The 22,644-nt window shown below is 43.0% G+C and overlaps 1 protein-coding gene across 1 annotated transcript; it reads right to left on the reverse strand.

Annotated features, from left to right (window-relative positions):
* Positions 1-4,069: 4,069 nt before the first annotated feature.
* Positions 4,070-8,277, reverse strand: LOC115742057 (endoglucanase 24-like). The gene is made up of 4 exons (XM_030676146.2): positions 7,665-8,277; positions 5,569-5,868; positions 4,976-5,137; positions 4,070-4,881 (listed from the first exon to the last, which is right to left on the reverse strand). Exons 1-4 carry the CDS (start codon positions 8,088-8,090, stop codon positions 4,270-4,272), a joined length of 1,500 nt encoding a protein of 499 aa, XP_030532006.1. The 5' UTR covers positions 8,091-8,277; the 3' UTR covers positions 4,070-4,269.
* Positions 8,278-22,644: the final 14,367 nt, after the last annotated feature.

Consider the following 22,644-nt stretch of genomic DNA (forward strand, 5'->3'; position numbering starts at 1 on the left):
TTAGTGTGTTTTGGTAATATGGGTCAAAATGCGTCGGGTCAGGTATTGGTTAGTTGTGGGATGGGTGGGGTACGGATTATTAAATATGGGTCAAAACGAGGTAGACAGGTTAATATGGGTCAAATCATATTCGACTAGACCCAAACCCCACCTAACTCACTCATTTGACACCTCTAGGAATCGATAATCCCTTGTAGCTTTAACTCTATGCATAGGGCAATAAATTTCTAAGCGATGTGGCAAGAAATACTAGGATTGGGAGAACTGTATGTTAAATCTTTCGCACTTTTGCCAATTCGGTCCTAGACATTTTAAGTTTACCAATTCGCATCCTAAATCTTTTCACCTTTTTCCAATTCTATCTTATTGACCGAGTATCGTTGAAGTGGACACTGGCTGTCTTGTGGCACCGCCGGCCCTAATGTGGATAAATTTTAAATATTTTTTTTGAATTTTTTTAACTTTTTAATCGATTTTCTTTCCTTTTTTTCTTTCGGGGTTCAGAGGCCGGCGACCCCTGTCAAATCTTGGCCTTGACCCCTCGCTTGTGGCCACAAGGACATCGCGGCCCTCGCCTAGGGTTTGACAATGCTCGATGGCCCCCGCCGGCTCTCAATCAAGGGCCGGGGACTCCCACCGGCCTCCGAAGCTAGAAGGAAAAAAAGATAAAAATTTAAAAAGTTCAATTTTTTTTAAATCAGCAGATAATAATACGTCGGGGCCGATGGTGTCATGTAGGACGGCTGGCGTCCACGTTAGCGATTTTCGGCCAATATGACTCAATTAACAAAATGTAAAAATGTTTATGACTAAATTGACAAACTTAAAAGGTTAAGGATTGAATTGGCAAAAATGCGAAAGGTTTAGGACTGTTTTTGACAATTTTCCCTACTAGGATTGTTAGAAAATTACATATTTTAACCGTATTTCCATATTTAATTAAAAAGCATGAGGCATAATTATTTATTACTCTTCCGATCATACAAGTATGTAAACTTAAGGCTGTGTTTGGTCGTCGGGATTTCTGGTCGGGATAGGATTGGATATGATAGGATAAGAAATCTAAGGATTTGGCCATATCCTATCCATTGCTTGGTAAATTGCGGATTTAAAGTCGAATATTCTCATATCCTATCATATCCTACATTTGGTAGAAAGCGTATATCAATGTAAATGACATATATGTCCTTACGTGATGCTCATGAAATATTCCGATCTTATTACTATAAAAATAACGTTCTCATACACCAAAAAAACTTGAAAATACATACATTTTATTAGATTTTCAAACCTCTTTGCAAAAATAAATAAATAAAATGAAAATAGAAATAAATGAGACAAGAAAGTTGTCATCATTTTAAAAGTTAGCTTTTTATATGACGGATAAAAGAAATCCTATTCGACCTTATCCTACCCCCCTCCCCTCGGATTTTTTTATCCGAGTTATATCCCCTCTATATCCGACATTATACTATCCGGGACACCTACCAAACATGGGATAAGATAAAACATATCCTATCCCGAGTTTTATACGGACGACCAAACGCAGCCTAAAAGGTTAAGGATTGAATTGGCAAAAATGCGAAAGGTTTATAGCTTTTTTTGACAATTTTCCCTACTATGATTGTTAGAAAATTACATATTTTGACTGTATTTTCATATTTAATTAAAAAAAATTCCGAGGCATAATTATTTATTACTCTTCTGAGCATAAAAGTGTAGATAGTACCACGAGATAGCAACTAAATAATTATGTTCGAACTTCTTGCTCTCAAACTATGCCCAAAATCATTTGGAAGCTTCGCCCTTGGATCTTCTCCCTTTGCTTTTGTCTCTTGACAATGTATCCCAATCTACGAATCTCTGGATCTTGTCCGTATGTTTTTCTTTTGCACGAGACAAAAACCCGTGATTGAAGTCTAGGAGGAAACTTGCAATTGCAGGACTCTACAGTCGAAACAATCACATGTTTTTGTCTCATGCACTGCTAATAATTGTCTACTTTCTACTAGGACGTCCTTTCAATCGCAGCTTGCGATTTGCATTTGGATCTTATATGTTGAAGGAAATAAGACTTCCAATAAAGTAGTAGAACTTGTATTGATTGATACGAAAGCAGTAATCAATTTTCGGTAAATATAATGCTAGGTATATGCCCGAGTTGTAGAATATTCGGTCATCGAATTTTGCGGCGAATGGTTATTAGACATCGGGAATATAAAGTCGACATGTTATGACTCGAGCCCGCTTCCGAAATAACTGTTTCAACTGTGACCCACTATTTGGTACACCAAATTTCCTACACCATTTAGAACACCTACGTAAACATGATAGCTTGACTGAAACGAGTTAGTTGTTGTCTTAAGGGAACAAAAGTTGCCCGACCGAAAAATCAGGAAGCTGCAACCGCCATCATATGGAAAAGCTCTTGAATGGACCTGGGTGAGTAGAATGCAATCACAGCCGTTGATGGGGTGGAACCAGTTGAATATATCTCATAAGTTTAGGTCGACTTGCCACAAATCAGAGTGACCGGCGTATTCGAGCGAATTACAATTGGGGGCTTCCAATAAGAGAAATTCGTGGTGCACTGCCCAAAGCTTACTATTGTAAAACTATGATTAGAGCTAAGTTCATTCCATTTTGTACATTTCGCTCTCGAAATTCACATACGAGGCTCACATGATGAATGGCTACAATGAACTCGGTCTATGTGGATCCAGGATTGGGTAGGCATTTGTGTTAGGGGTAAGCATGGGCCGAGTGGTTAGGTACCTGACCCGGACCTCGAAACCGACCTTGTTATAACCGGTTTTAAATTTTTGGAACCTGGAACCTACCTTGTTTGTCTTGGAACCTGTTTTGAACCTATCGTGTTTTTTCGGTCCGGTTTCGGGGTCTACCCGAGAACTTGTTTTTCTTTTATTTTATTTCATATTTTTTAGCCAAATAATATGAATAGCAATGAAACGATTTAAGTAAAAGATGAATAATAAAACTCACTATCCACCACCAACAACAATCCCTAATATCAACAATAGAAATTACAATCTTAAAAAAATAAGGAAGGTGAGGCGAGCGAGATTAGAGTTTTTTTTTTTTTTTTGGTAGCTAAAAACCGATTCCAAAATCGATCCAGTTCTTAGGTACTTGGAACAGAGAGCCAACCCGGTTCCAACCGGTTCCCAAAATTTAGAACCGATTCCCGGCCGGTTTGAATGGGAACCACATTCTGGACCTATTTTTCTGGTGGTCCGATTCGGATTCCAAATAAACCCAGTCCGATTGCACATCCCTAATTTGCATGGCCAAAAAGGTGGTGAATTTCACATGTTTGAAACCATAGTAAAAGTGTTTTCGGTACATGGAGTCGGGGAGAAAATAACGACAAAGTGTTTTTAGTGACTCAATCCCAATTAGAGTTGTATGATATGTATTTGTAGGAGTGACAATTACAGTCAAGGCACAGATAAAAACATAATTACAGAAAGACCCCATAAATACATATAAATTGCACATTTATGATATGCACGTCATTCTTGTCGATCAATATTCAACCGAAAGACAGACGCGAAGAGGAGAGTAACTCAGAGAAGGAAGTTCGATATGTTTTCAACTTGAACAGCAGATTATAAGCTCGCGAGCCCCACATTATTTCAATTTCTGAATTGGATCAACTGGTAAAGACCCACAATGATTATGAGCGATGGGTGGAGTTGTTCCTGCATTTATAATCATCTCACTGTTTGTCTGGGGTTACGGTCTTTGCTCGCTTCATCGACCTTTCCTCGAGTTAAAGCTCGGAAAGACATGGTGATAACAATCCAATCTTCCAAATCTCACATATCTTATCCGGGTTTACCCTACTGTCAAAGTGGGATTTTCTTATCTGGACTATATCCGGATTTTGCGTCATCCCGAACACCAAATAGGATAGAAGTTACCGTATCTCGAGTTTTATCCGGCCCACCAAACGCAGCCAATTTTTTTAAGAATCCATGTGACGTGCTCCTAGAGAAAATTATATGCTGGCTGGGAACAAAAGAAAATTTCATTCAGGTCGTGCGAGGAAAGAATGATCTCTTTAACTTTGCTGACGGAACATTAGGCAAAAATTAAAAGCCAATAAGCCTCTTCCCTCTTGGCTAGTTTCGCCTAAGACGGGAGACAACCTTTGGATCCCTACGCTCTTTCATTGACACAGTATGATCTCCTAATACACTCTCTTCGTATTCACGTAAGCTTGTCCAGCGTATCCGTATCCATCCATCAGCTAGGATTGGGATTCGAGTTCAAATAGGCCAGAACCCCTACGAAGGGGGCGTTTATATATGTCGTTGGCTCGGACTTCCGGAAATCCACCCTGTCATCCTCGTACTCGTCGTCCTCCCCAGGCCCGCCGACCAGTGCTCCCACGAGCACGTTCGGGTTTGGGTCCGACGAGTTGAAGTAAATGGACCCTTCCTTGCAAGCGATGAACTGGGGATGATCCTTGATCGACGGGAGCGACGAACCACGGTGGTGGATGCGTTGGGGGTAGTAGGCGCTGTACCCGACCATGTAGGAGATGCCCTTGGGGTTCTCCCCGAGGATGTAGTCAGCCTGCCTCTTGGCCAGCTGGCGGAGAGTGGTGGGGCCGACGCTGACAGAGCCACAGTTCAGGGACTGGGAGGTGGCGGAGAGGTAGTTGGCATAGATGAGGAGGAGGAAGGCGATGGAGGTGGCGTGCTGGAGGTTGCTGCCGCCAGGCTTGTAGATGAGGCCGCCGGGAGAGTACTGAATGTGGGTGGAGGAGGAGGAGTCCGGGATGAGGGTGCACATGAAGGAGTCGGCCGAGGATTTGTAGGACTGGAGCGAGTAGACATTGCCTCCTAGGAATTCCTGAAAGATTAAGAACAAGGATATAATATCCAGATACGTCAGATAGCTCTGTTTGGCAATCAGAGGAGCAATTAAACGTCGCGGTTGAACCGACCTTGGAAACGAGGACATTGAGGCCGGCGTGCTTGTTGTCCCAGCCGAACTCGTTGATGTTCTCGTCGGCGCCGAGTGTCTTGCCGTTGTCTTGGATGTAATTCAGATAAGATTCGTCTTGTGTTGCCCTCCTCAGCCACGCCGCTCCCCACAGCAACTCATCCTGTCAGACACCCATGATACATACATTAAGGTTGTCGCTAGGCAGAAGGAACCTGTGAAAACTTTAGAAAAAGAGATAGAACCAGATTCAATTTCATGCTCTTTTTTCTAATAGTATGTCAGTAGGAATCAAATCTATGTTAAATTTTGAGTGCCTCCTAGTTGCAGTCAGGTCCAAGCACCAACTCCCATACTGAGACAATTGAATAGTTTATGGATGTAGGTGGACTGGCACTAGCAGTTTGATGTCAGTTCAAAACATGAGTTTTACACAGGAGAAACTTTGATCTGCTCCTTTTAATTGCCAAACCAAACTTGATCTACCTGATGAGGATCAATACGTCAAAGGGTATTATAGCTTTCGCCTTTCGCAAAGTCATCCGTCCGAAAAATCACATTAATGACCAACCTTCCCGCCGGCGATTCACGTACCTGGTATCCATCGAAATCGCAGTAAAATGGGCAGACGTGGTCCCTAATGTCTGAATTGTCGCTATAAGCTCCTCTGTAGCTGTCCGCGAATTCGAACACCTTGACGGCGCTCTTCAGGAGGGTGTCGGAGTATCCGGGGTCCGACGACCGAAATGCCATGGACGATGCAGCGAAAGCTGCCGCGGTCTCGCCAGCAACATCGGACGCAGGGTTCGGCGCGTCGACTGCAGAAACCGTCCTGGCTGTGTCCATGTCCTCCGGCCTCTCCCAGCAGTTATGGTCCATGTTAGGATCACCCACCTTTGACGGAGACAAATAATGTTCAACTGCCCAGGTCGAATCCACCAAACTTTCATACTTAACACACTCTATATTGTCAAAAGAATGGATTAGGAAAATGGGTTCCTCCGAAGCAAATGTGAGGTAACATGGTCAAGACAGCCGACTCTTGTGAGAGACGAGGCAAGACCTGGTGGGCCAAGTATAGTGTGGTCCCTGCATAATGCCGCTAAAGTGATCATGCATATGCAGACATGCAGCCAAACGTTGATGGGTCTGCACGATTAGCGCAAGAGCGGAACACTATTAAGTACGTGACTTACCAAACGTCCCACCAATCACAAAAGGGCAAGAGAAAACAGAGTCAGCACGGAATTCTCGAACACTCCGTGTAGGGAATCGAACATCCACGCATCGTGTGGTCCAATTCAGAATCACATCTCCTCTTCTCGACCACTAAGCCAAAGCTGATCGAATCACACTTCTATCTCTCGTTGTCCCTCACTCAGAGTTCAACACAATAAGCTCAGCCAAAGGAGGGAAGGCAATAGAAATGGCTTCTTGGGTCGGGCAAAACTGGGGGGGAATGCCCACTTGCCCCGTACAAAATGGTGGGGCAAAAAATGAAATTGCACTGGGAAAAGACCCGAGTCAAGGTGTGTCAGTAGGGGACGAGAGTCAGGGCAGCCAAAACGAGTTGGAATAAACTAAACAGATGTTCATTTTCAACGCCCATTCTATAATCCTGGCCAGAAAGAAACGCCCTACAATAGAAAATGCGAGATCATCACGGTCGGCAAAAGGGGTTCTTGGACAAATTTATTGGGGAGGCTCGGACTGGACTCCGGGAAGCTCTCTAAAGCCCCAAGGGCTCGATCGGTAGAAAGAGAGAAAGCACGAAATGCCATGCAAGTTGAAAAAGATGAGCTTCGAGTACTTCAAGGACTCAAGCACACTTTTCTTTACAAAAGGATCTTTTGTAAGGCTTGACCATACTCAGATTTTCTTTTTCTTTTTTTTTTAAAAAGTAACTTTTTGAAAACAACAAGTGGTTGTAGTCTACAATATATGACGCCTATGGGATGCTTACGAATCTATCTTGAGAAGAAAAAAAATGAAATCTTCAGCAAGCAAAATTCGCGAAAAATGCCGATTAATGAAAAAGACGAGTCGAATCACGTACATCATCGTATCGGGTATCATCAATTATCGATCGATACATTAGATAATACTGATGGATAAGAAGTAATTATGCAGTATGATAGCTCGGAAAATTGGGTAAAATCTACGCCAAAAGGGCGTGGGAGTAGGGTCCAAAAGGGTCATAAAGACGAAACCCTGTGGACATACATCTGTCCAGTCAGGACTAAAGCCTTCCCCCTTCGGACGACCCTGTTCCTCGCTTTTCTCGTTCATCGCTTTTGGTTGAACCAACCTCGTCCATGAAGTCCTGCCTCCCCAGTAGTCCCCACCCTCCTCTCTCTCTCTCTCTTTTGTAATAAACCCTTAATCCACCATGCCCAGAATCATGGCGCTTCCCTCATGGACAGATCCTGCGAAGCTAAATTGGGACGTAAACCTTAACTGTGTAACATAATGCCGGTCATCGTCACTCATGAAGAACCAGATGATTGCTAAAGATGGCGTCATTTCAGTGAGTGAGGTCTGGCTAAATTGAGCGGCGCCCGGCGATTTCGGCGAGATGGGAAATGAAATTGGGAATTTAATGAGGAAAATCGAGTTTAAGGCGAAACCGAAATGGGGGGCGCAGTGATCAAAGGGAGCGACGATGGATCCGTCGCATTTAACACTCTCACCTGGACGAAGATGCGGTTCGGCTGCGACACCGTCTTGAGGAGATAGTCCGTGGCCCAGCGGATGGCGACCAGGGCGTTCCGCATCTCGGGCGGGGGCATGAGGTCGCCGAACTCGACGACGCTCCAGGCGAGCAGCGTGGTGGTGAAGGCCATCGGGAAGCCAAACTTGACGTTGTCGCCGGCGTCGTAGTAGCCGCCGGTGAGGTCGACGCCGTAGGCCGAGCCATCGCCGAGGCCGGAGTGGCCGCGCCAGGCGAGGCGCTGGTCCTGGGGGAGGTAGCCGGAGCGCTGGCCCTCGAAGAAGAGGATGGACTTGGACAATGCGTCCCCGTAGTCGAGGTAGCTCGCCTCGGCTGCGGCGGCGAGGAGGAGGAGGGTGGCGGCGGCGGCGATGGGGCGGCGGAGAGGGAGGTGGAGGGTCGGCATTCTTGGCAATGGCGGGTGGGAGAGGGCCCTGTGAAGCGAACAGTGTTGGTTTTGGTTTGGGATTCCCGTGAGGGGGAGTGGCGGTTTTGGTGGGGGTTTTCAAGTTTGGAATTAAATAGGGAAGACGACGAGCGTTTAACAGTGAAAAGTCGGGAACGAAAGGGAGAGGCGAAGGCGGGCGACATGGGGAGATGGACTGATGGAGGCAGTTGAGGTTGAGGAGTTTCTTTGGGTCGACAGTGGAGTAATAGGGCTGAGATTCTTTCAACTATTCGTCTCCATTTTCACGGAAATTATTCACATTTGTCTTGAATTTTGGGTTAAAAAAAAATCAATCCGTCTCAATTTTATGCAATTAAAGTCGCGTCCTGTGATCACTTAAGTAGCACCGACACCGACACATGACACGCCGACACGCCATTTCTCAAAAAATAGAGAATTCCTATCCGTTGGGATATGTTGTATGTTAAATGTGTACTTATCATGTATATATAAAAATATCGACAGTGAGTTTCTTTTTCTTCTTCTTCTTACGTTAGGGATTCACAATTAGGTTTTTTTTAAGCCGACTAGTTATGTTAATTTTGGGATGTCTGTTTGTATGACTCGAGTATATATATTTTTGATATATTTACATTTTGACCCCTAATTTATTGAAAATTTTTAAAATTGACCATGTGCGTGTAGGAATGCTGGACTCGTATGTCGTTGGCGTGTTCGGAACACCGACCATATATCGGATGTCTAACACATGTTGACCAAGTGTTGAAGAGTGTCGGATACTGAGGCTCCAAGAGAGTATTCTTGCTTCCTAGGTCGACACCACATTTTTTTTTCATGTGTTAACGGTAAGGTTGCTATGTGGATTATAAACTGTCGAATCCCATTAGGCATCGAGACGTCGAAATGATGAAAGAAGTGATTATTTTTCTTCTAAATTGAGAGTATTCATGTGCAATATTATAACATAAGTGCATCTCCTCGATGAGCGAAATTACATTTAGATTTAAAGGATGTCATACATGGGTAATGCAAATATGTTTTAAGTTTTAACATAATGGATAAGAATGCATCCTTCGGTAGCTTAGGCCGCTTATCGTAACGTTTCTATTCCTGGGAACATCTTGAAACAAAAACATTTTTTTGTGTTTCTGTTCCCGGCTACGATTTCGGGGAACAAAATCGTATTTGGCAAGTACAAAAAAAAAAAACACTTTTTTGCATCAAAATGAATGATCTGCAACCGGTGGCTTGCTACCGACGGCGAGCGGCGGCCGGCAACAGGCGGCCGACGACCGGCAGCCGCTGCCGCTTCAGCTCCTCGCCGACAATGGTGGATGGTGGTGGCTTACACGAGCTCGCCCTCGAGTTGTTTCTAAAAAGTGTTCCAAAATCTAGAAATAAGTTTTTTTGTTTCTTTTTTCCAAAGTGTTCTGGGAACACTTTTGGAATATTTTTCAACCATATGTGTTTCTGTCCGAAAGTGTTCCGGGAACACTTTTGGAACAGAAACATTTTCTAGGAAGTGTTATCATACATGCTCTTATGCGTTTTGACCTTTTTAAAGGAAATAGCTACTTAACCATGCAAAATTCGAAAAATAAAATAAAAATTAATGATTATATACTACTTTATTTGCCGGTTCATGCACTTTAAAAAGATTTAAGTCACTTTGCGTTAAATATTTTGAGTGGCAAACATTAAACACCTAAAAAAAAAAAAATTGAAATTCAGACCCGAGGCCAACATTTCAAATTTCAGCGATTGTCAGCGACCGAGTTTGGGAGGTGGTCACGTGCACTGAATAGAAGTTTGGACTTAATCGATTTGTGCGACTTGCAAAGTACTTCTCGAGCCTCCTCGTAGCCGGACCTCTCGGCCCATGAAAATTATCACATTCGAGATTGACATGGAATTTACGACTGTATCCTCACAAAGTGATGACATCGTATCGCTGCATATCCACACCTACATATTTTTACTAGATATGTTAAATGGGTGAATCGGATCGGGTTGAATACAGTCCAATCTATATTAATCCATTTAACATGTTTTGATTCATATTCATGCAATGAAAATTCAATGACCCATATTCGGCCCGATCCACACACGATCCATACCCGGTCCGACCCACGTATTAACATCTCCAACCCTTCTCTACCGCCACCCCCTGCCGTCGCCATTTAACATTTCTTCATCACTACTAGATTTGCACAGCGTGTTGCGCCAAGTCTGAGATTTGAATGCTTTCTTCTGATTTGATGTCCCCACTGCCCAGTTTTCTAGCGTTCAACTCATAGGATTTCTTTTCCGGTAAAAAAAAAAAAAAAATCATAGGATTTCTTTACCTTTAGATCCATCCTTGCCCTTCGAGCTTTTTCCCTGTTCTTTTGATGTGAAACTCACCTTTCCTTTGAATTTCTTCCTCATCTTCACGAAGCTTTTTTATCAATTCGTTAGAAGAGCCACTTCCTCGTCATCATCAACGGCTGTGATTGCATTCTACTCACCCAGGTCCATTCAAGAGCTTTTCCATATGATGGCGGTTGCAGCTTCCTGATTTTTCGGTCGGGCAACTTTTGTTCCCTTAAGACAACAACTAACTCGTTTTGGTCAAGCTATCATGTTCACGTAGGTGTTCTAAATGGTGTAGGAAATTTGGTGTACCAAATAGTGGGTCACAATTGAAACAGTTATTTCAGAAGCGGGCTCGAGACATAACATGTCGACTTTATATTCCTGATGTCTAATAACCATTCGCCACAAAATTCGATAACCGAATATTCCACAACTCGGGCATATACCTAGCATTATATTTACCGAAAATTGATTACTGCTTTCGTATCAATCAACACAAGTTCTACTACTCTATTGGAAGTCTTATTTCCTTCAACATATAAGATCCAAATGCAAATCGCAAGCTGCGATTGAAAGAACGTCCTAGTTGAAAGTAGACAATTATTAGCAGTACATGAGACAAAAACATGTGATTGTTTCGACTGTAGAGTCCTGCAATTGCCAATGTTTGAATCAGATTCTGAACCAGTATTGGTACGCCTCTGGCCAGGCTATTAACCTCAACAAATCTGGGATTTATTTCAGTAGCGGCTGCCCTCAATCTTTACGGAATACACTTGCGGCGGAGTTGCGAGTACCGGAGTTGAAAAAGACAGGACAGTATCTCGGTCTCCCCTCAGATTGGGGTCAAACCAAGCGCCAGCTTTTCTCATGGATCTTAGCACGAGTTCATCGCAAACTGGAGGGGTGGAAAGAGAAGTTGTTTTCAATGGGGGGAAAAGAAATCTTGATCAAGGCTGTGGTCCAGGCGATTCCTCAATATGCAATGACTGTTTTCAAGGTACCTATTTCAGTCTGCCGGGCTATTGAATGAAGAGTTGCAGCTTTTTGGTGGAATAGTAGCGATACCCGAGGACTTCATTGGAGAAATTGGGACATTCTGAAACAACACAAGCAGGAAGGAGGATTGGGCTTTCGGGATCTTCGAGATTTCAACATGGCAATGTTAGGCAAGACAGCTTGGCGTCTTCATGAGCAACCTTCTAGCCTATGGGCTACTATTTTTAAGGGTCTGTATTTCCCTCGAGCTAACTTTTGGGAAGCAAAAAAGGGTGCCAGGCCATCATGGGGATGGCAAAGTGTATTGGCGGGGCGAGATTCCATTGCACCCTTTGTGAGATGGCAAGTAGGAAATGGAGAACATATTAATGTTCGCTCCCATAGTTGGCTACCTTCTGGCTCTATCGGTGGACAGAAGCAACCAGAAGAGCCCCTGATGGTCGCTGGTTTGATTACTCCATCTTTCCAATGGGATGTACCCTTACTTCGGGCATGTTTTACACCTCGGATTGTGCAGCATATACTTGCCATCCCGCTTAGCCCGTTAATCCCAGAAGATCGCTTGGTTTGGGCTCCTGCTACTAGTGGACAGTATTCGGTCAAAACAGCCTACCGTCAGTTTCGTATAGCCTCCACACAACAGTCCATTAAAGATCCATCCTCATCATACCGTCACCCCTCTAAATTATGGCAACTCATCTGGAGGTTACAAGTCCCAACAAAGCTGAGGCACTTCGTTTGGCGGTTATGTCAAAATGCAATTCCTTCAGCTGTGAATTTAGCTGACAGAAAGGTCATAACTGACTCGAGTTGTTCTATTTGCCACCAATCCCCGGAGACGCTTGAGCATTTATTTTTACTCTGCCCTTGGACTGCGGACGTTTGGAACCATAATCATATTCATATGAAAATCCAACCGCATCAAATAACCAGAATCGATGAATGGTTGTTTCCCTTACTAGCAGGTCGGCAGCGGGTGCCTTCCACGCAGTTCAAAGTACGAGTCCCGTCCGCCCCGTTGATCGTTCAGCTACTCTGGCAAATATGGAAGGCTAGAAATGACCTAGTTTTCCAAGCAACGGCACCCCGATCCATGGCATGTTGTAAACATTGCGCTAGCAAATCACCTTAATTTCACACGTTGGAATGCAAATATATCACCAGCGCAAGATAAGCAACAACGAACGGCAATACAGTAATCCCGACCTCTCCGATGGCGCCCGCCACCTCCCGGAACCCCGAAACTCAATGCCGATGGTTCTTTCATCTTGGGACAAGCTACTTGGGTGTCATTGCTGGCATCCTTCGCGATTCTCGGGGCCGATGCATCGATGGTTTTGCGCAATCTGTCCGGGCCGCCGATTCCGAACAGGTTGAGGCCTTTGCATGTCAAAAGGCTATTAGATTTGCTGTAGATCGTCTCACCCACAATGACGTCGACCTCAGAACAGCACTCACTGTTGTCATCGAATCTGATTGCAGAAATGTGATTGAGGATCTTACCCGCCTACAACAATGGTTGTTATCGCACGATTTTGCTCAACCCTCTTCAATTCCATAGCAATCTTCTTCGTGGAGTTCTACCCCTATTTTGCTGGACTGTTGCTGCTAACTGGATCGGGCTGCACACATGTTTTCATTTTGCTTTTGTCCCAGGGAGGCTAATAAGACTGCGGATTGGCTCTGCCAAGCCCAGCGTAGGAACGAACTCCCCTCTGACTGGCCCACCTCCCTACCAGTTGTTCTTTCGGCTCTTCTCTGCTCTGAAGCCCACCCAACTTGTACATTTGGAACTAGTTTCTCTTAATATATACATCTTTACGACCAAAAAAAAAAAAAAATTCCGTGTCGGACCAATTCACACAAACTACAACAATCCGGTAATTTTCGACGGTCCGTGCAATAATACCGTGCCCAGTTACTTCAGTATCTCAAATAATACACCGTTCAATTTCATAATCTCCGAATCCACGTTCATTATAAACTCGAACACGACGAGTTTATAAACTCTAGTTCGTTTGTTACTTATTCCGCTTATAATTCCAACTGGTACGGTGGAAGTTCAGATCCTCACAATATGGCCAATCGTCAGAGGCACCAACGGGGTAGATTTGGTTAGTTTTACTCTTAAGGTGGTGTTTTCGCTAGTTTAGGCTAGTTAGGTTGACAAAACATGTACATTCAGGTTAGTTTTGGTGAATTCCGGTGAGCTCGCCGGCACGGACTAGCCGGCAGGCGAGTCTCCAGTGAAGGTAAATAAAAAATTAAAAAAATTAACAATAAAAAATATAGAAAATAAAAAGAAATGAAAATAGGAAAAAGAATAAAAATAGAAAATAAGAAAAGAAATAAAAAAAAATTGAAATTATATATAGAAAAATTAGAGTCGGGTCGGGTCGGTAATGGCGTCGGGTCTAGTTATGATTTTGGGAATGGGCCGGCGATTAAAAATTTGGGTAAAAAAAATCATTAGCTGGATTGGGCTTTAGGGCCGATCTGAGGCTTTGTAACTCCGGCCTTTTGGGCCCGGGTCGAAAACCTGTTATTGGGTCATCCAAACCGATCTGATGAACTTTGCCCAAGAAACAAAACTAATAAAAACTCAGAAAGATCCCATAAAATAGGGACTTCCTAGTTTGGCTGAGTTTTTAGCTCATTTAGTAGGTTTAGACCTAGAATTCTTAGAATTCATAGAGTTTGCATCTTTTAGGAAAAACGAAAATATTTTTGCACTAAACTCAAACCAAAACGTTGTGTAAGCCTTTAGGGCAATACTAGGGTTCTTGATGCGGTTTATCCAAGCATGTCTACATTGATTGCGCACTCATCCTTTTCTTGATTGTGATTTTTTTTTTTTTTTAAGGTTGCTTAGACTTAGCTTAGAATTTCAAATTGAAAAAGTCAAAAGCCCTTGCGTGGACACTTAGCACTAGACTTTCTCATAGGATTAAAAGTGAATTCAAACATGCATGATCACATTAGAAAATGACCAACTTCGGTACCCGAAAGGGCGTCGGTGGGAGCATTGGCGTAACCAAGTCCTCGAACCCAAAATCTCTAGTTGCGTACGAATCGGCAATACCTCCCTACTGTCCAATAGGGTTTCCAGCCTACCCTCCTCAAAAGACTAGTGGCAACTCCACGCCACACACATGCACATTTTTAATAATATTTGCCAAATTCTCTTGTCGCGCAACATGATTACTCATTCCTTTCATCTTATATGTCTTTTAGGTTAGCAACAAGAAGGACAAGAGTACGATCGGCGAGAAACTTTGATAATAGTATATTGAGTATGAGTTTAGCTAGTGTTATTATTTACGAATTGGTACGTGTTGGGTTAGTTGAGTTTCAAGTTGTAAATATTCTTTATGAATGATAGAAACTTTGATGTTATAACCAACCTCATGGATAATTATGCATGTATATAGATATGTCTGGGCAACAAGGTATTGGTTATGTTTGAGCCTGCATCCTCCGGGAGAAAGGACGGCCGTGTCAACCCTATTTTTTTTCGAATTGGGGTATGACAAGAGCGGTGGTGGTACTCATGGTGGTCGGAAATGCAATATCCAGACATATACGGATTATATTCGGACCATATCTTGACATTTTCAGAATTTGCGTTGTTCTAACACTACACATGATAAAAATATGATAAAAGATATCCTATTCGAAGATATCAGGTGGCTAGTGATGACGAACGTCCATGTTCAGAGGCGGTGATGGATTGTCGTGGTGGTGGTAGTCGTAGTGGCTTGCAATGCAATATCCAGACATATTTGGATTTTAGCGTTATTCTAAAACATCACATGATAAAAATAAAAGAAAAAATATTCTATTCGGAGATATCCAGCCCACTAAATACAACCTTTTACGCTTCCCAATATATGATACTACCTTAGTTTGCTTTAATGTACCTAGTCAATCACTCGAATAGTCAAAAAACAATAGGATTCGAGTGAAAGCTCGCGAGAAATAAAGGAAGATGATGGTGAATACTAGAGGTGTCAATATGAGTCATTGACCCACTTTTTAAATCACTTTTATGCACTTGGGTCATATATAAGTCCACTAAATTTGAAAAATGGATCAAATATGAGTCTAAGATTATGAAGCCTGTTTAAATATGAGTTTTAACTCAACCCACTTTTGTTCCATGAGCTATACCTTTCCAAGCCTCCCATTGCTACCACTCTTGCTTGCCCGGTGCCACCGCCCACCGCCGCTTGTTGTGATGACCTAAATATCCACCGATTGGATTAACGAACGAAATGGTGATTTAAGATTAATAAACTTAAGTGCGATGGATTATTTGAGATAATGACATTGTCAAATATGACGAGGATAGACGGACAGTTTGAGTTCAAGTGATAGTTTTAAATTAAAAAAAGGGTTCGGCATAGAATTTGATTCGCGATGGAACCGCAAAGTCCTAAGAACCCCCATGACCTACCTAGCCCTTTATAAATACCCCTCATTTCTCTCTCTCTCTCTCTTCCCCTCATTTTTCCTTCTCCTCATTTGCGTGGACACCCCCCCTTAGAACTTCGTCGGGATAAGTACACCATTAGTGTCATAACTTATATACGGCGTTCACTTAAGTGCCATAACTTTCAAAACGTTTACTTAAGTACCATAACTTTCAAAAATCGTTCACTTGAGTGCCACGTTGGAGCAAAATCGTTCACTTGAGTGTTATATCAACTTTTCCGAAGTGCTAGATCATCTTTCCAACGTGCCAGGTCAGCTTTTCAACAAGCCACGTTAGCTTTCTAGCATGTCACGTCGGCTTTCCGGCATTTGCCACGTCGGGTTTTTTCGCTTCCACGTCAACATAGCACTCAAGTGAACGATTTTTGAAAGTTATGGCACTTAAGTGAATGTTTTGAAAGTTATGATACTCAAGTGAACGCTGTACAAAAGTTATGGCACTTCTAGTGTACTTTTCCCAAACTCTACCCGTCTCTCATCTCTCTCGGTTCCTCCTTTCTCTCTCTCTCTCTCTCTTGCCCGTGCACCACCCAACCACCTCTCGAGCCCCTACACCGGCGACCTTCGAGCCTCCAAGATGACCCCAACAACTCCAACTCAGCCCGCTCGATGCCCATTCGCCCCACTTTGGCCATGCGACACCCAATGGAAGGAAAGGACGATCGAGCTCGTTTCTTTGGAGAATCGAGCTCCATTTTCTTCATACATGATCTCGAGGCAAGTAACTATCTATCCTTACCACTAGATTGTTCATTTGTCGTTGGCTTTCTCTCTACATTTGGAAATGGGTATGATGATGAGTAAACGGGCTTGAATGGTGAGGAAGACGATGATATATTTTTTATTCGTTGCTTGAGTGGAGTCTCGAGGTCATGGGTAAGCGGAATTTATGAGTTGATCGTCCCGATTTGAGTCGATTTGTGACGAATCGAAGTGGAACCGTATAGGGTAAGTTCGGCCATAAGTTTGGGGGAAAGGCTCACAAGGTTCGGATCTTGTATGGTATGCCCCTTGGTTACATGGATGCTACTCGACTTGGGACAGGTTGGAGATTAAGCTTGGATTGCCCGATGAGTCATCGGTTTGGCGGGGATTGAAATCAGGTTCATATGGATGTTTGGTTGTAAGATTTGAGGAGAGATTCGATGAAGTTTTGTGGCTCCTCACGTATGTATTATGTGATAAATTTTCCTGATATCCGATGATGTGATGCTTGTAGATTTTAGCTCGGATGAACTATGAATGAATAGTTTAGTCGTTAGGTTAGATATTTTAATTGCTAAGCTTCGGCTCAACCCTCGTTGTTGAACCTCTTTTTTCGGATACCCGGGTTCCGGCGACTTCGGACGGTAGCACGCTAACGGAGATGAGACTCGCTAGTACTCTAGAGTAGTTCACCCTTTTTATCCTTATTCTTGTTTTAATTGAGGGAATGAAGATGTAAACAAACAGTTATATATTATATATAAAAATAGACATTTTTGTTACGTATGGATTTGTGATTGCATGCTATACAGATTAGAAATCTTATGAGTAATGCCATATCATTAGACGTCGTGCCTGCCTTTTTGTTCCATGTGCACTTGTTTGTATTTTATATGGCTGATTGCTTGTTTCTAGTTTTTTAAGCTTTCGCATGCGCCCTCTAATACTATATAGTAACAGATTAAATCAGAGCTCATAATTAATGTTGGATGACACCCTTAGACGTCAGAGCTCTGATTAAGGTACCCGGGTCATTTCACCCACTCACTGCCGCTGCCGCCGCCACTCGCCCCACTACTGTTGCCGCCCACCCGTCACATGGTCTTAGACACTTTTTAATACAACAACGCATACTGTTAATCGGAGAAGAGTAAACCTCCATTCTAGAGACTCTTCAGGATTCAACCTCTCTATCAATGGACGATGTCATCGAAAACCGATGGCGTATGAAGTAGAGCTGAACAATGACGAGCATAACTCCAGCAGTAAGAAAGTTGTTGCCTTTAAGGCTAACCAATCTGATGCAGAAGGTATGTCCTCGAATGAAGATGATGACGAGGAAGTGGCTCTTCTAACGAATTGATAAAAAAGCTTCGTGAAGATGAGGAAGAAATTCAAAGGAAAGGTGAGTTTCACATCAAAAGAACAGGGAAAAAGCTCGAAGGGCAAGGATGGATCTAAAGGTAAAGAAATCCTATGATTTTTTTTTTTTTTTACCGGAAAAGAAATCCTATGAGTTGAACGCTAGAAAACTGGGCAGTGGGGACATCAAATCAGAAGAAAGCATTCAAATCTCAGACTTGGCGCAACACGCTGTGCAAATCTAGTAGTGATGAAGAAATGTTAAATGGCGACGGCAGGGGGACTGGCGGGCGACGGCAGGGGGTGGCGGTAGAGATTGATTCGCGGTGGAACTGCGAAGCCTCCAAACCGCCATTTGCCACCGCCTCAAGCTCCCTTATAAAAGCCCCCTAATCTCTCTCCTCCCTCCCATTTTCCCCTTCCTTCTCACGGACGACCCCTCCCCTCTCCCTTTGGCCTCGCTTTCTCCACCGAGCGTCCCTCGAGCTCGGTCGACCTCCGCTAACGCCACGACATGCCGGGGGTTCACAAAGGCCGCCAAGCCCCTCCTCCGCTATTGTCCTCGGACCCGCGATGCTTGCCATGGAGAGGAAGTCGGTCCGAGCCCGTCTCTTCATCGATTTCACTTCCGTTACTTTGAAATTTTATTCCAGGCAAGTAGTTTACTAATCTTGGCTACTAAATTCTCTACTGTTGCGGGATGGCGTGAGTCGATATGGAACGAGCTAAGAGATTGTCGAATTCGGGTTGGTCCTGATGTCGTAGCGCAGATGGCTTGCATGTTAGATCTAATTGCCGAATTGGGGTCTTCTTGTGATGGGTAGATTCAAGGGCTGATCGTGCTGGTTGCTACTGAAATGAGAGGAATTAGAAGCTATACTATGATAAGGGCGGTTGGCCGCGAGCTTTAGAGGACCGATTTCTGCATTTCCGCGACTGGTTTGACTGAGTTACCGTTAAAACTAGTGTTTGTGAGGCATGGGTGAGGTGACCAGAAGTTGCGGACCGCTCGCCTCGAGATGATTGAGACGAGGAAGTGTGGAGCGTGTTCAGCCGTGGGATCTTGGAGCTGTTCTGGTGCTTGTTGTCTTGTTTTTTGACGTGTTAAATGGATACGAGCGTACTCAAAAGAATGGGGAGCGGCAAGATCGTGTTATTGAATGAACTCGTGATTGAGTGACGTTGCTGTTTTGGCCTTGCGTGTTTGGGTGCTTGTTATTACTGTGTACTTGTTCTTTTAGCATGCAAGATCAGACAATTTAGTTACTTAGTTTGGTACATATTTGCTGAGTTTTGGCTCACTCTTGTTGATTCAACCTTTTTTAAGATAGGCTTCGCATTTGAGTAGTAGTGGACTTATATAACAGAGCTAGAGCTCACAGCTGATGGGGATCGTGGTGACGGCGGATAGTATTCTGGAGTAGTTCTTCCTTTGTAATCCTTTCAGTGTATTCTGTAGTTTAGTTTTGTAAATGAATAATATAACTAATATATATATAGGGAAAATTTCAAAAAAGGGCATGAAGTGCTCTCGTTTTCTCAAATAAGGGCATGAAGTGAACTTTGTTTCAATTAAAGGCCTGAAGTGCTCAAATTATTTCAAAAGAAGGCCTAACCGAAGGGCATTTTTGACTTTTACGTTTTTATTATTTTTTTAATATTTTTCTTTTTACCTTTTCTTTTTTCTCCTCCCCTCCCTCCTGTTCATCATCTTCCCCACGAGGGCACTTCGGGCATGAAGTCCTCGCGCCCGCCTTCCCCGTCCCCGCCGAAAGAATCTGCCAAATCCCACGAAAGAAAACCATCAAGAGAAAGGCCGGAAAATATAACCAAACAGAGCAAAATAAAGAGGAACAAAGAGAGACGAGCAAAACCCAACAGAGAGAGAGGCTACTAGAACCGAACAGCCGAGGAACCACTGCAAAGCCGCAAGAGAGAAGAGAGAGGAGGAGAAGGAGGTAGAAGAGCTTGGGCTTCTTCCTGCCTTGCCCGTCTTCATCATCGAAGGCATGCGGTTCGCCTTTTCTCGGTTGATGGAGCCTCTGGCACTGCACCATCTCTCTCCCGCACCGATGCCCGGAGACTTTTTTTTTGGAAAAATCTGATTTTTTGTCCCTCTGTTTCATGCCTTTTGCTCAATGAAACCAATTGGGAATCGGTAGAAATACGTAAATCCGGGAAGATTGGAAGCGAGTGTGCAGGGATTTTCTCAAAGAGAGAGAGAGAGAGAGAGAGAGAGAGAGAGAGAGAGTTGCATGAGTAGCGGCGACACAGAGTGTTTTCCAAGTGCATGCTCTTTTTGTTTCTTGACCGAAACAGAAATTTCATTCAAACTAAGCAACAAGATTTGGAAATGGTAAATGCCTAAATAGGGAAGTGCTCCTCTGTTCAAACATGGCGAAAGTCTTTTGTCTTGTCAAATATGGAGAGCGAGAGAGAATATAAAGTGGGGATAAGATCAACGTGAAAGCTACCATCACGAGGGCATTTTTTTTAACGTGGGGAAGATGATGAACAAGAGGGAGGGAGGAGAAAAAAGAAAAGATAAAAAGAAAAATATTAAAAAAATAATAAAAACGTAAAAGTCAAAAATGCCCTTCATTAGGCCCTCTTTTGAAATAATTTGAGCACTTCAGGCCCTTAATTGAAATAAAGTTCACTTCAAGCCCTTATTTGATAAAATGAGAGCACTTCGGGCCATTTTTTGAAATTTTCCCTATATATATGAAAACAGATGATTTGATGTGCATGGTTCATGTGTGCTATGTAATGCATGTATATAGATAGTGAACCCTATTAAGATCATACCCTTTAGGCGTGTGTGTCATTTTTTTTATGCATGCACTTGTATTTTGTATAGCCGCCATTTGTTTTTAGTTACTAAATTTCAACATGCGCACTCTAATACTATATAATATAAGATTAAAACAGAGCCCGTTAATAATAAAAATGGGTGAACGCCTTGGGACGTCCCTATTTGTTGCACTTATTTTCGGCTGAGACTACCTACTCTAGGAGTGAAGTTTTTTTGTCATTTTTTCGTGGTTAGTTTCTCGATCTCAATTCACAACTTGCACTCGGTCTACAACTGGTTGAGCGTTTGATGACGCGGATACACCTACGCGATCATCAGGTGATGGAGGAAAGGCATCACGACCAATGTTGTCTGGATTACGTTGATTTCTAGTTCTCATTGACGTTCTCCTCGAATCAATCACAAAGGTCTCACTAGGGGTGCCAAAAAGATGTTTCGTTGAAATTGCTCAGCGACAAAATATTTTTCACTGAAATTCGTTCTTCGATTTTTAAATGTGATGAGGTGTTATGTGATGATTTTGGACAAGAGAGTTCCAGATAGTCAGAAGAATCAACGCACGAAGTTAGTACAATGTCTAGTAGAATTACTCAAATATTGCCTCAACTAGAATTTAACTCGATGGTGAGAGTCTACAAGTACAAATCCAAAGGGATCGATACAAACGAAATCGAAAGAAAGTGTACAAACATAAATCAAACTAGAGTTTGACTCGATGGCATGGCCTTGCAAGTACTAATCCTCTCAAGAATAACGAACCAATGCATCCAAAATAGTGTTAGAGTTTTGACTCGATGACAATGCCTTAAATACGCTTCGATAATGCACCAGAGTTCGATTTGATGGCATAATATCCGGAATAAAGATAAATGCCGGAGTTTGACTCGACGACGAGAATTTGAAGCTACAATTAATAAAAGTAAATGCAATACGATAAGTAAAGATAAAATAAATTTGTTGAATAGTTCGGGGGGTTTCTCTATTGATGCCTGGTGATATTTATAATAGTTGAAGTGGCAACCGCTCCTTAGCGGTGGTAATCCTAGCGCGCCAACAATTGCCGCCTTCCTTGGTCCTTTTGAATCCCTTTTGACCTAGTTTTTGAGCAGTTATTTGACTCCGGATAACCAATGCTGTTGGCGCCTTTTTTTCAATTTTCATTGGTATTAGTTGTGCTAACGTTTTTCGCATCATGGGGCTTTGAAGTTTGTCAACCCAAGAATCGTCGATAGGACACTTAACAATTCTCTTTTGATTGTGAGGAGTTAGCCCCACGTCCTCTGCATTTTGTGGACTCCTTGGCTCTTAGAAGCTATTTGAACCTCATCCGCTTCGAATTTATCCTCCAATCATGAAGTTCAAGGAGACAATTTTCGCAATCTTTGGCGCTCCTTGAAAAACTTGAAATTCTACGAGATTGCTTTCTTGTCTGCGCCCGATTTTACTAAGCGGCTTAATGATTTCTTCAAATGACGCCTATCGGTCTTTTCGTATTCTCTATCGAAACGCCTTCTCTTCACGGGTTTATCACGTGTGCCGACCCTTCACTTGTCTTGCTTAGGTATCGACTCCTCACGTGCTTTGCACATGCGTTGATTTCTCCGCGATCCACATATGTAATGATTTATCATGTGTGCAGCTTGTGTCTCGACGGATGATTTATTTTGGTGCCAACAAGATGCATTATATAACTGTCTCGCGCATCAAGCCAGCTATAAACCTGATTTTACAAAAAAAAAAAGGAAAAAAATATGTATTATATAGTGATAATATAATTATATAAGGAGTAGATAATAATTGAATGTATTGAACGGAAAAGGG

Source organism: Rhodamnia argentea, chromosome 5 (genome assembly GCF_020921035.1).
Source record: "Rhodamnia argentea isolate NSW1041297 chromosome 5, ASM2092103v1, whole genome shotgun sequence".
NCBI lineage: Eukaryota > Viridiplantae > Streptophyta > Magnoliopsida > Myrtales > Myrtaceae > Rhodamnia > Rhodamnia argentea.

Coding starts and splice junctions, on each gene's coding strand:
- LOC115742057 (XM_030676146.2), bottom strand. CDS start 8,090: ATGCCGACCCTCCACCTCCCTCTCCGCCGCCCCATCGCCGCCGCCGCC. Junction 5,869..7,664: donor CGAACCGCATCTTCGTCCAG/GTGAGAGTGTTA, acceptor TCTCCGTCAAAG/GTGGGTGATCCTAACATGGA. Junction 4,882..4,975: donor TCAATGTCCTCGTTTCCAAG/GTCGGTTCAACC, acceptor TTAATCTTTCAG/GAATTCCTAGGAGGCAATGT.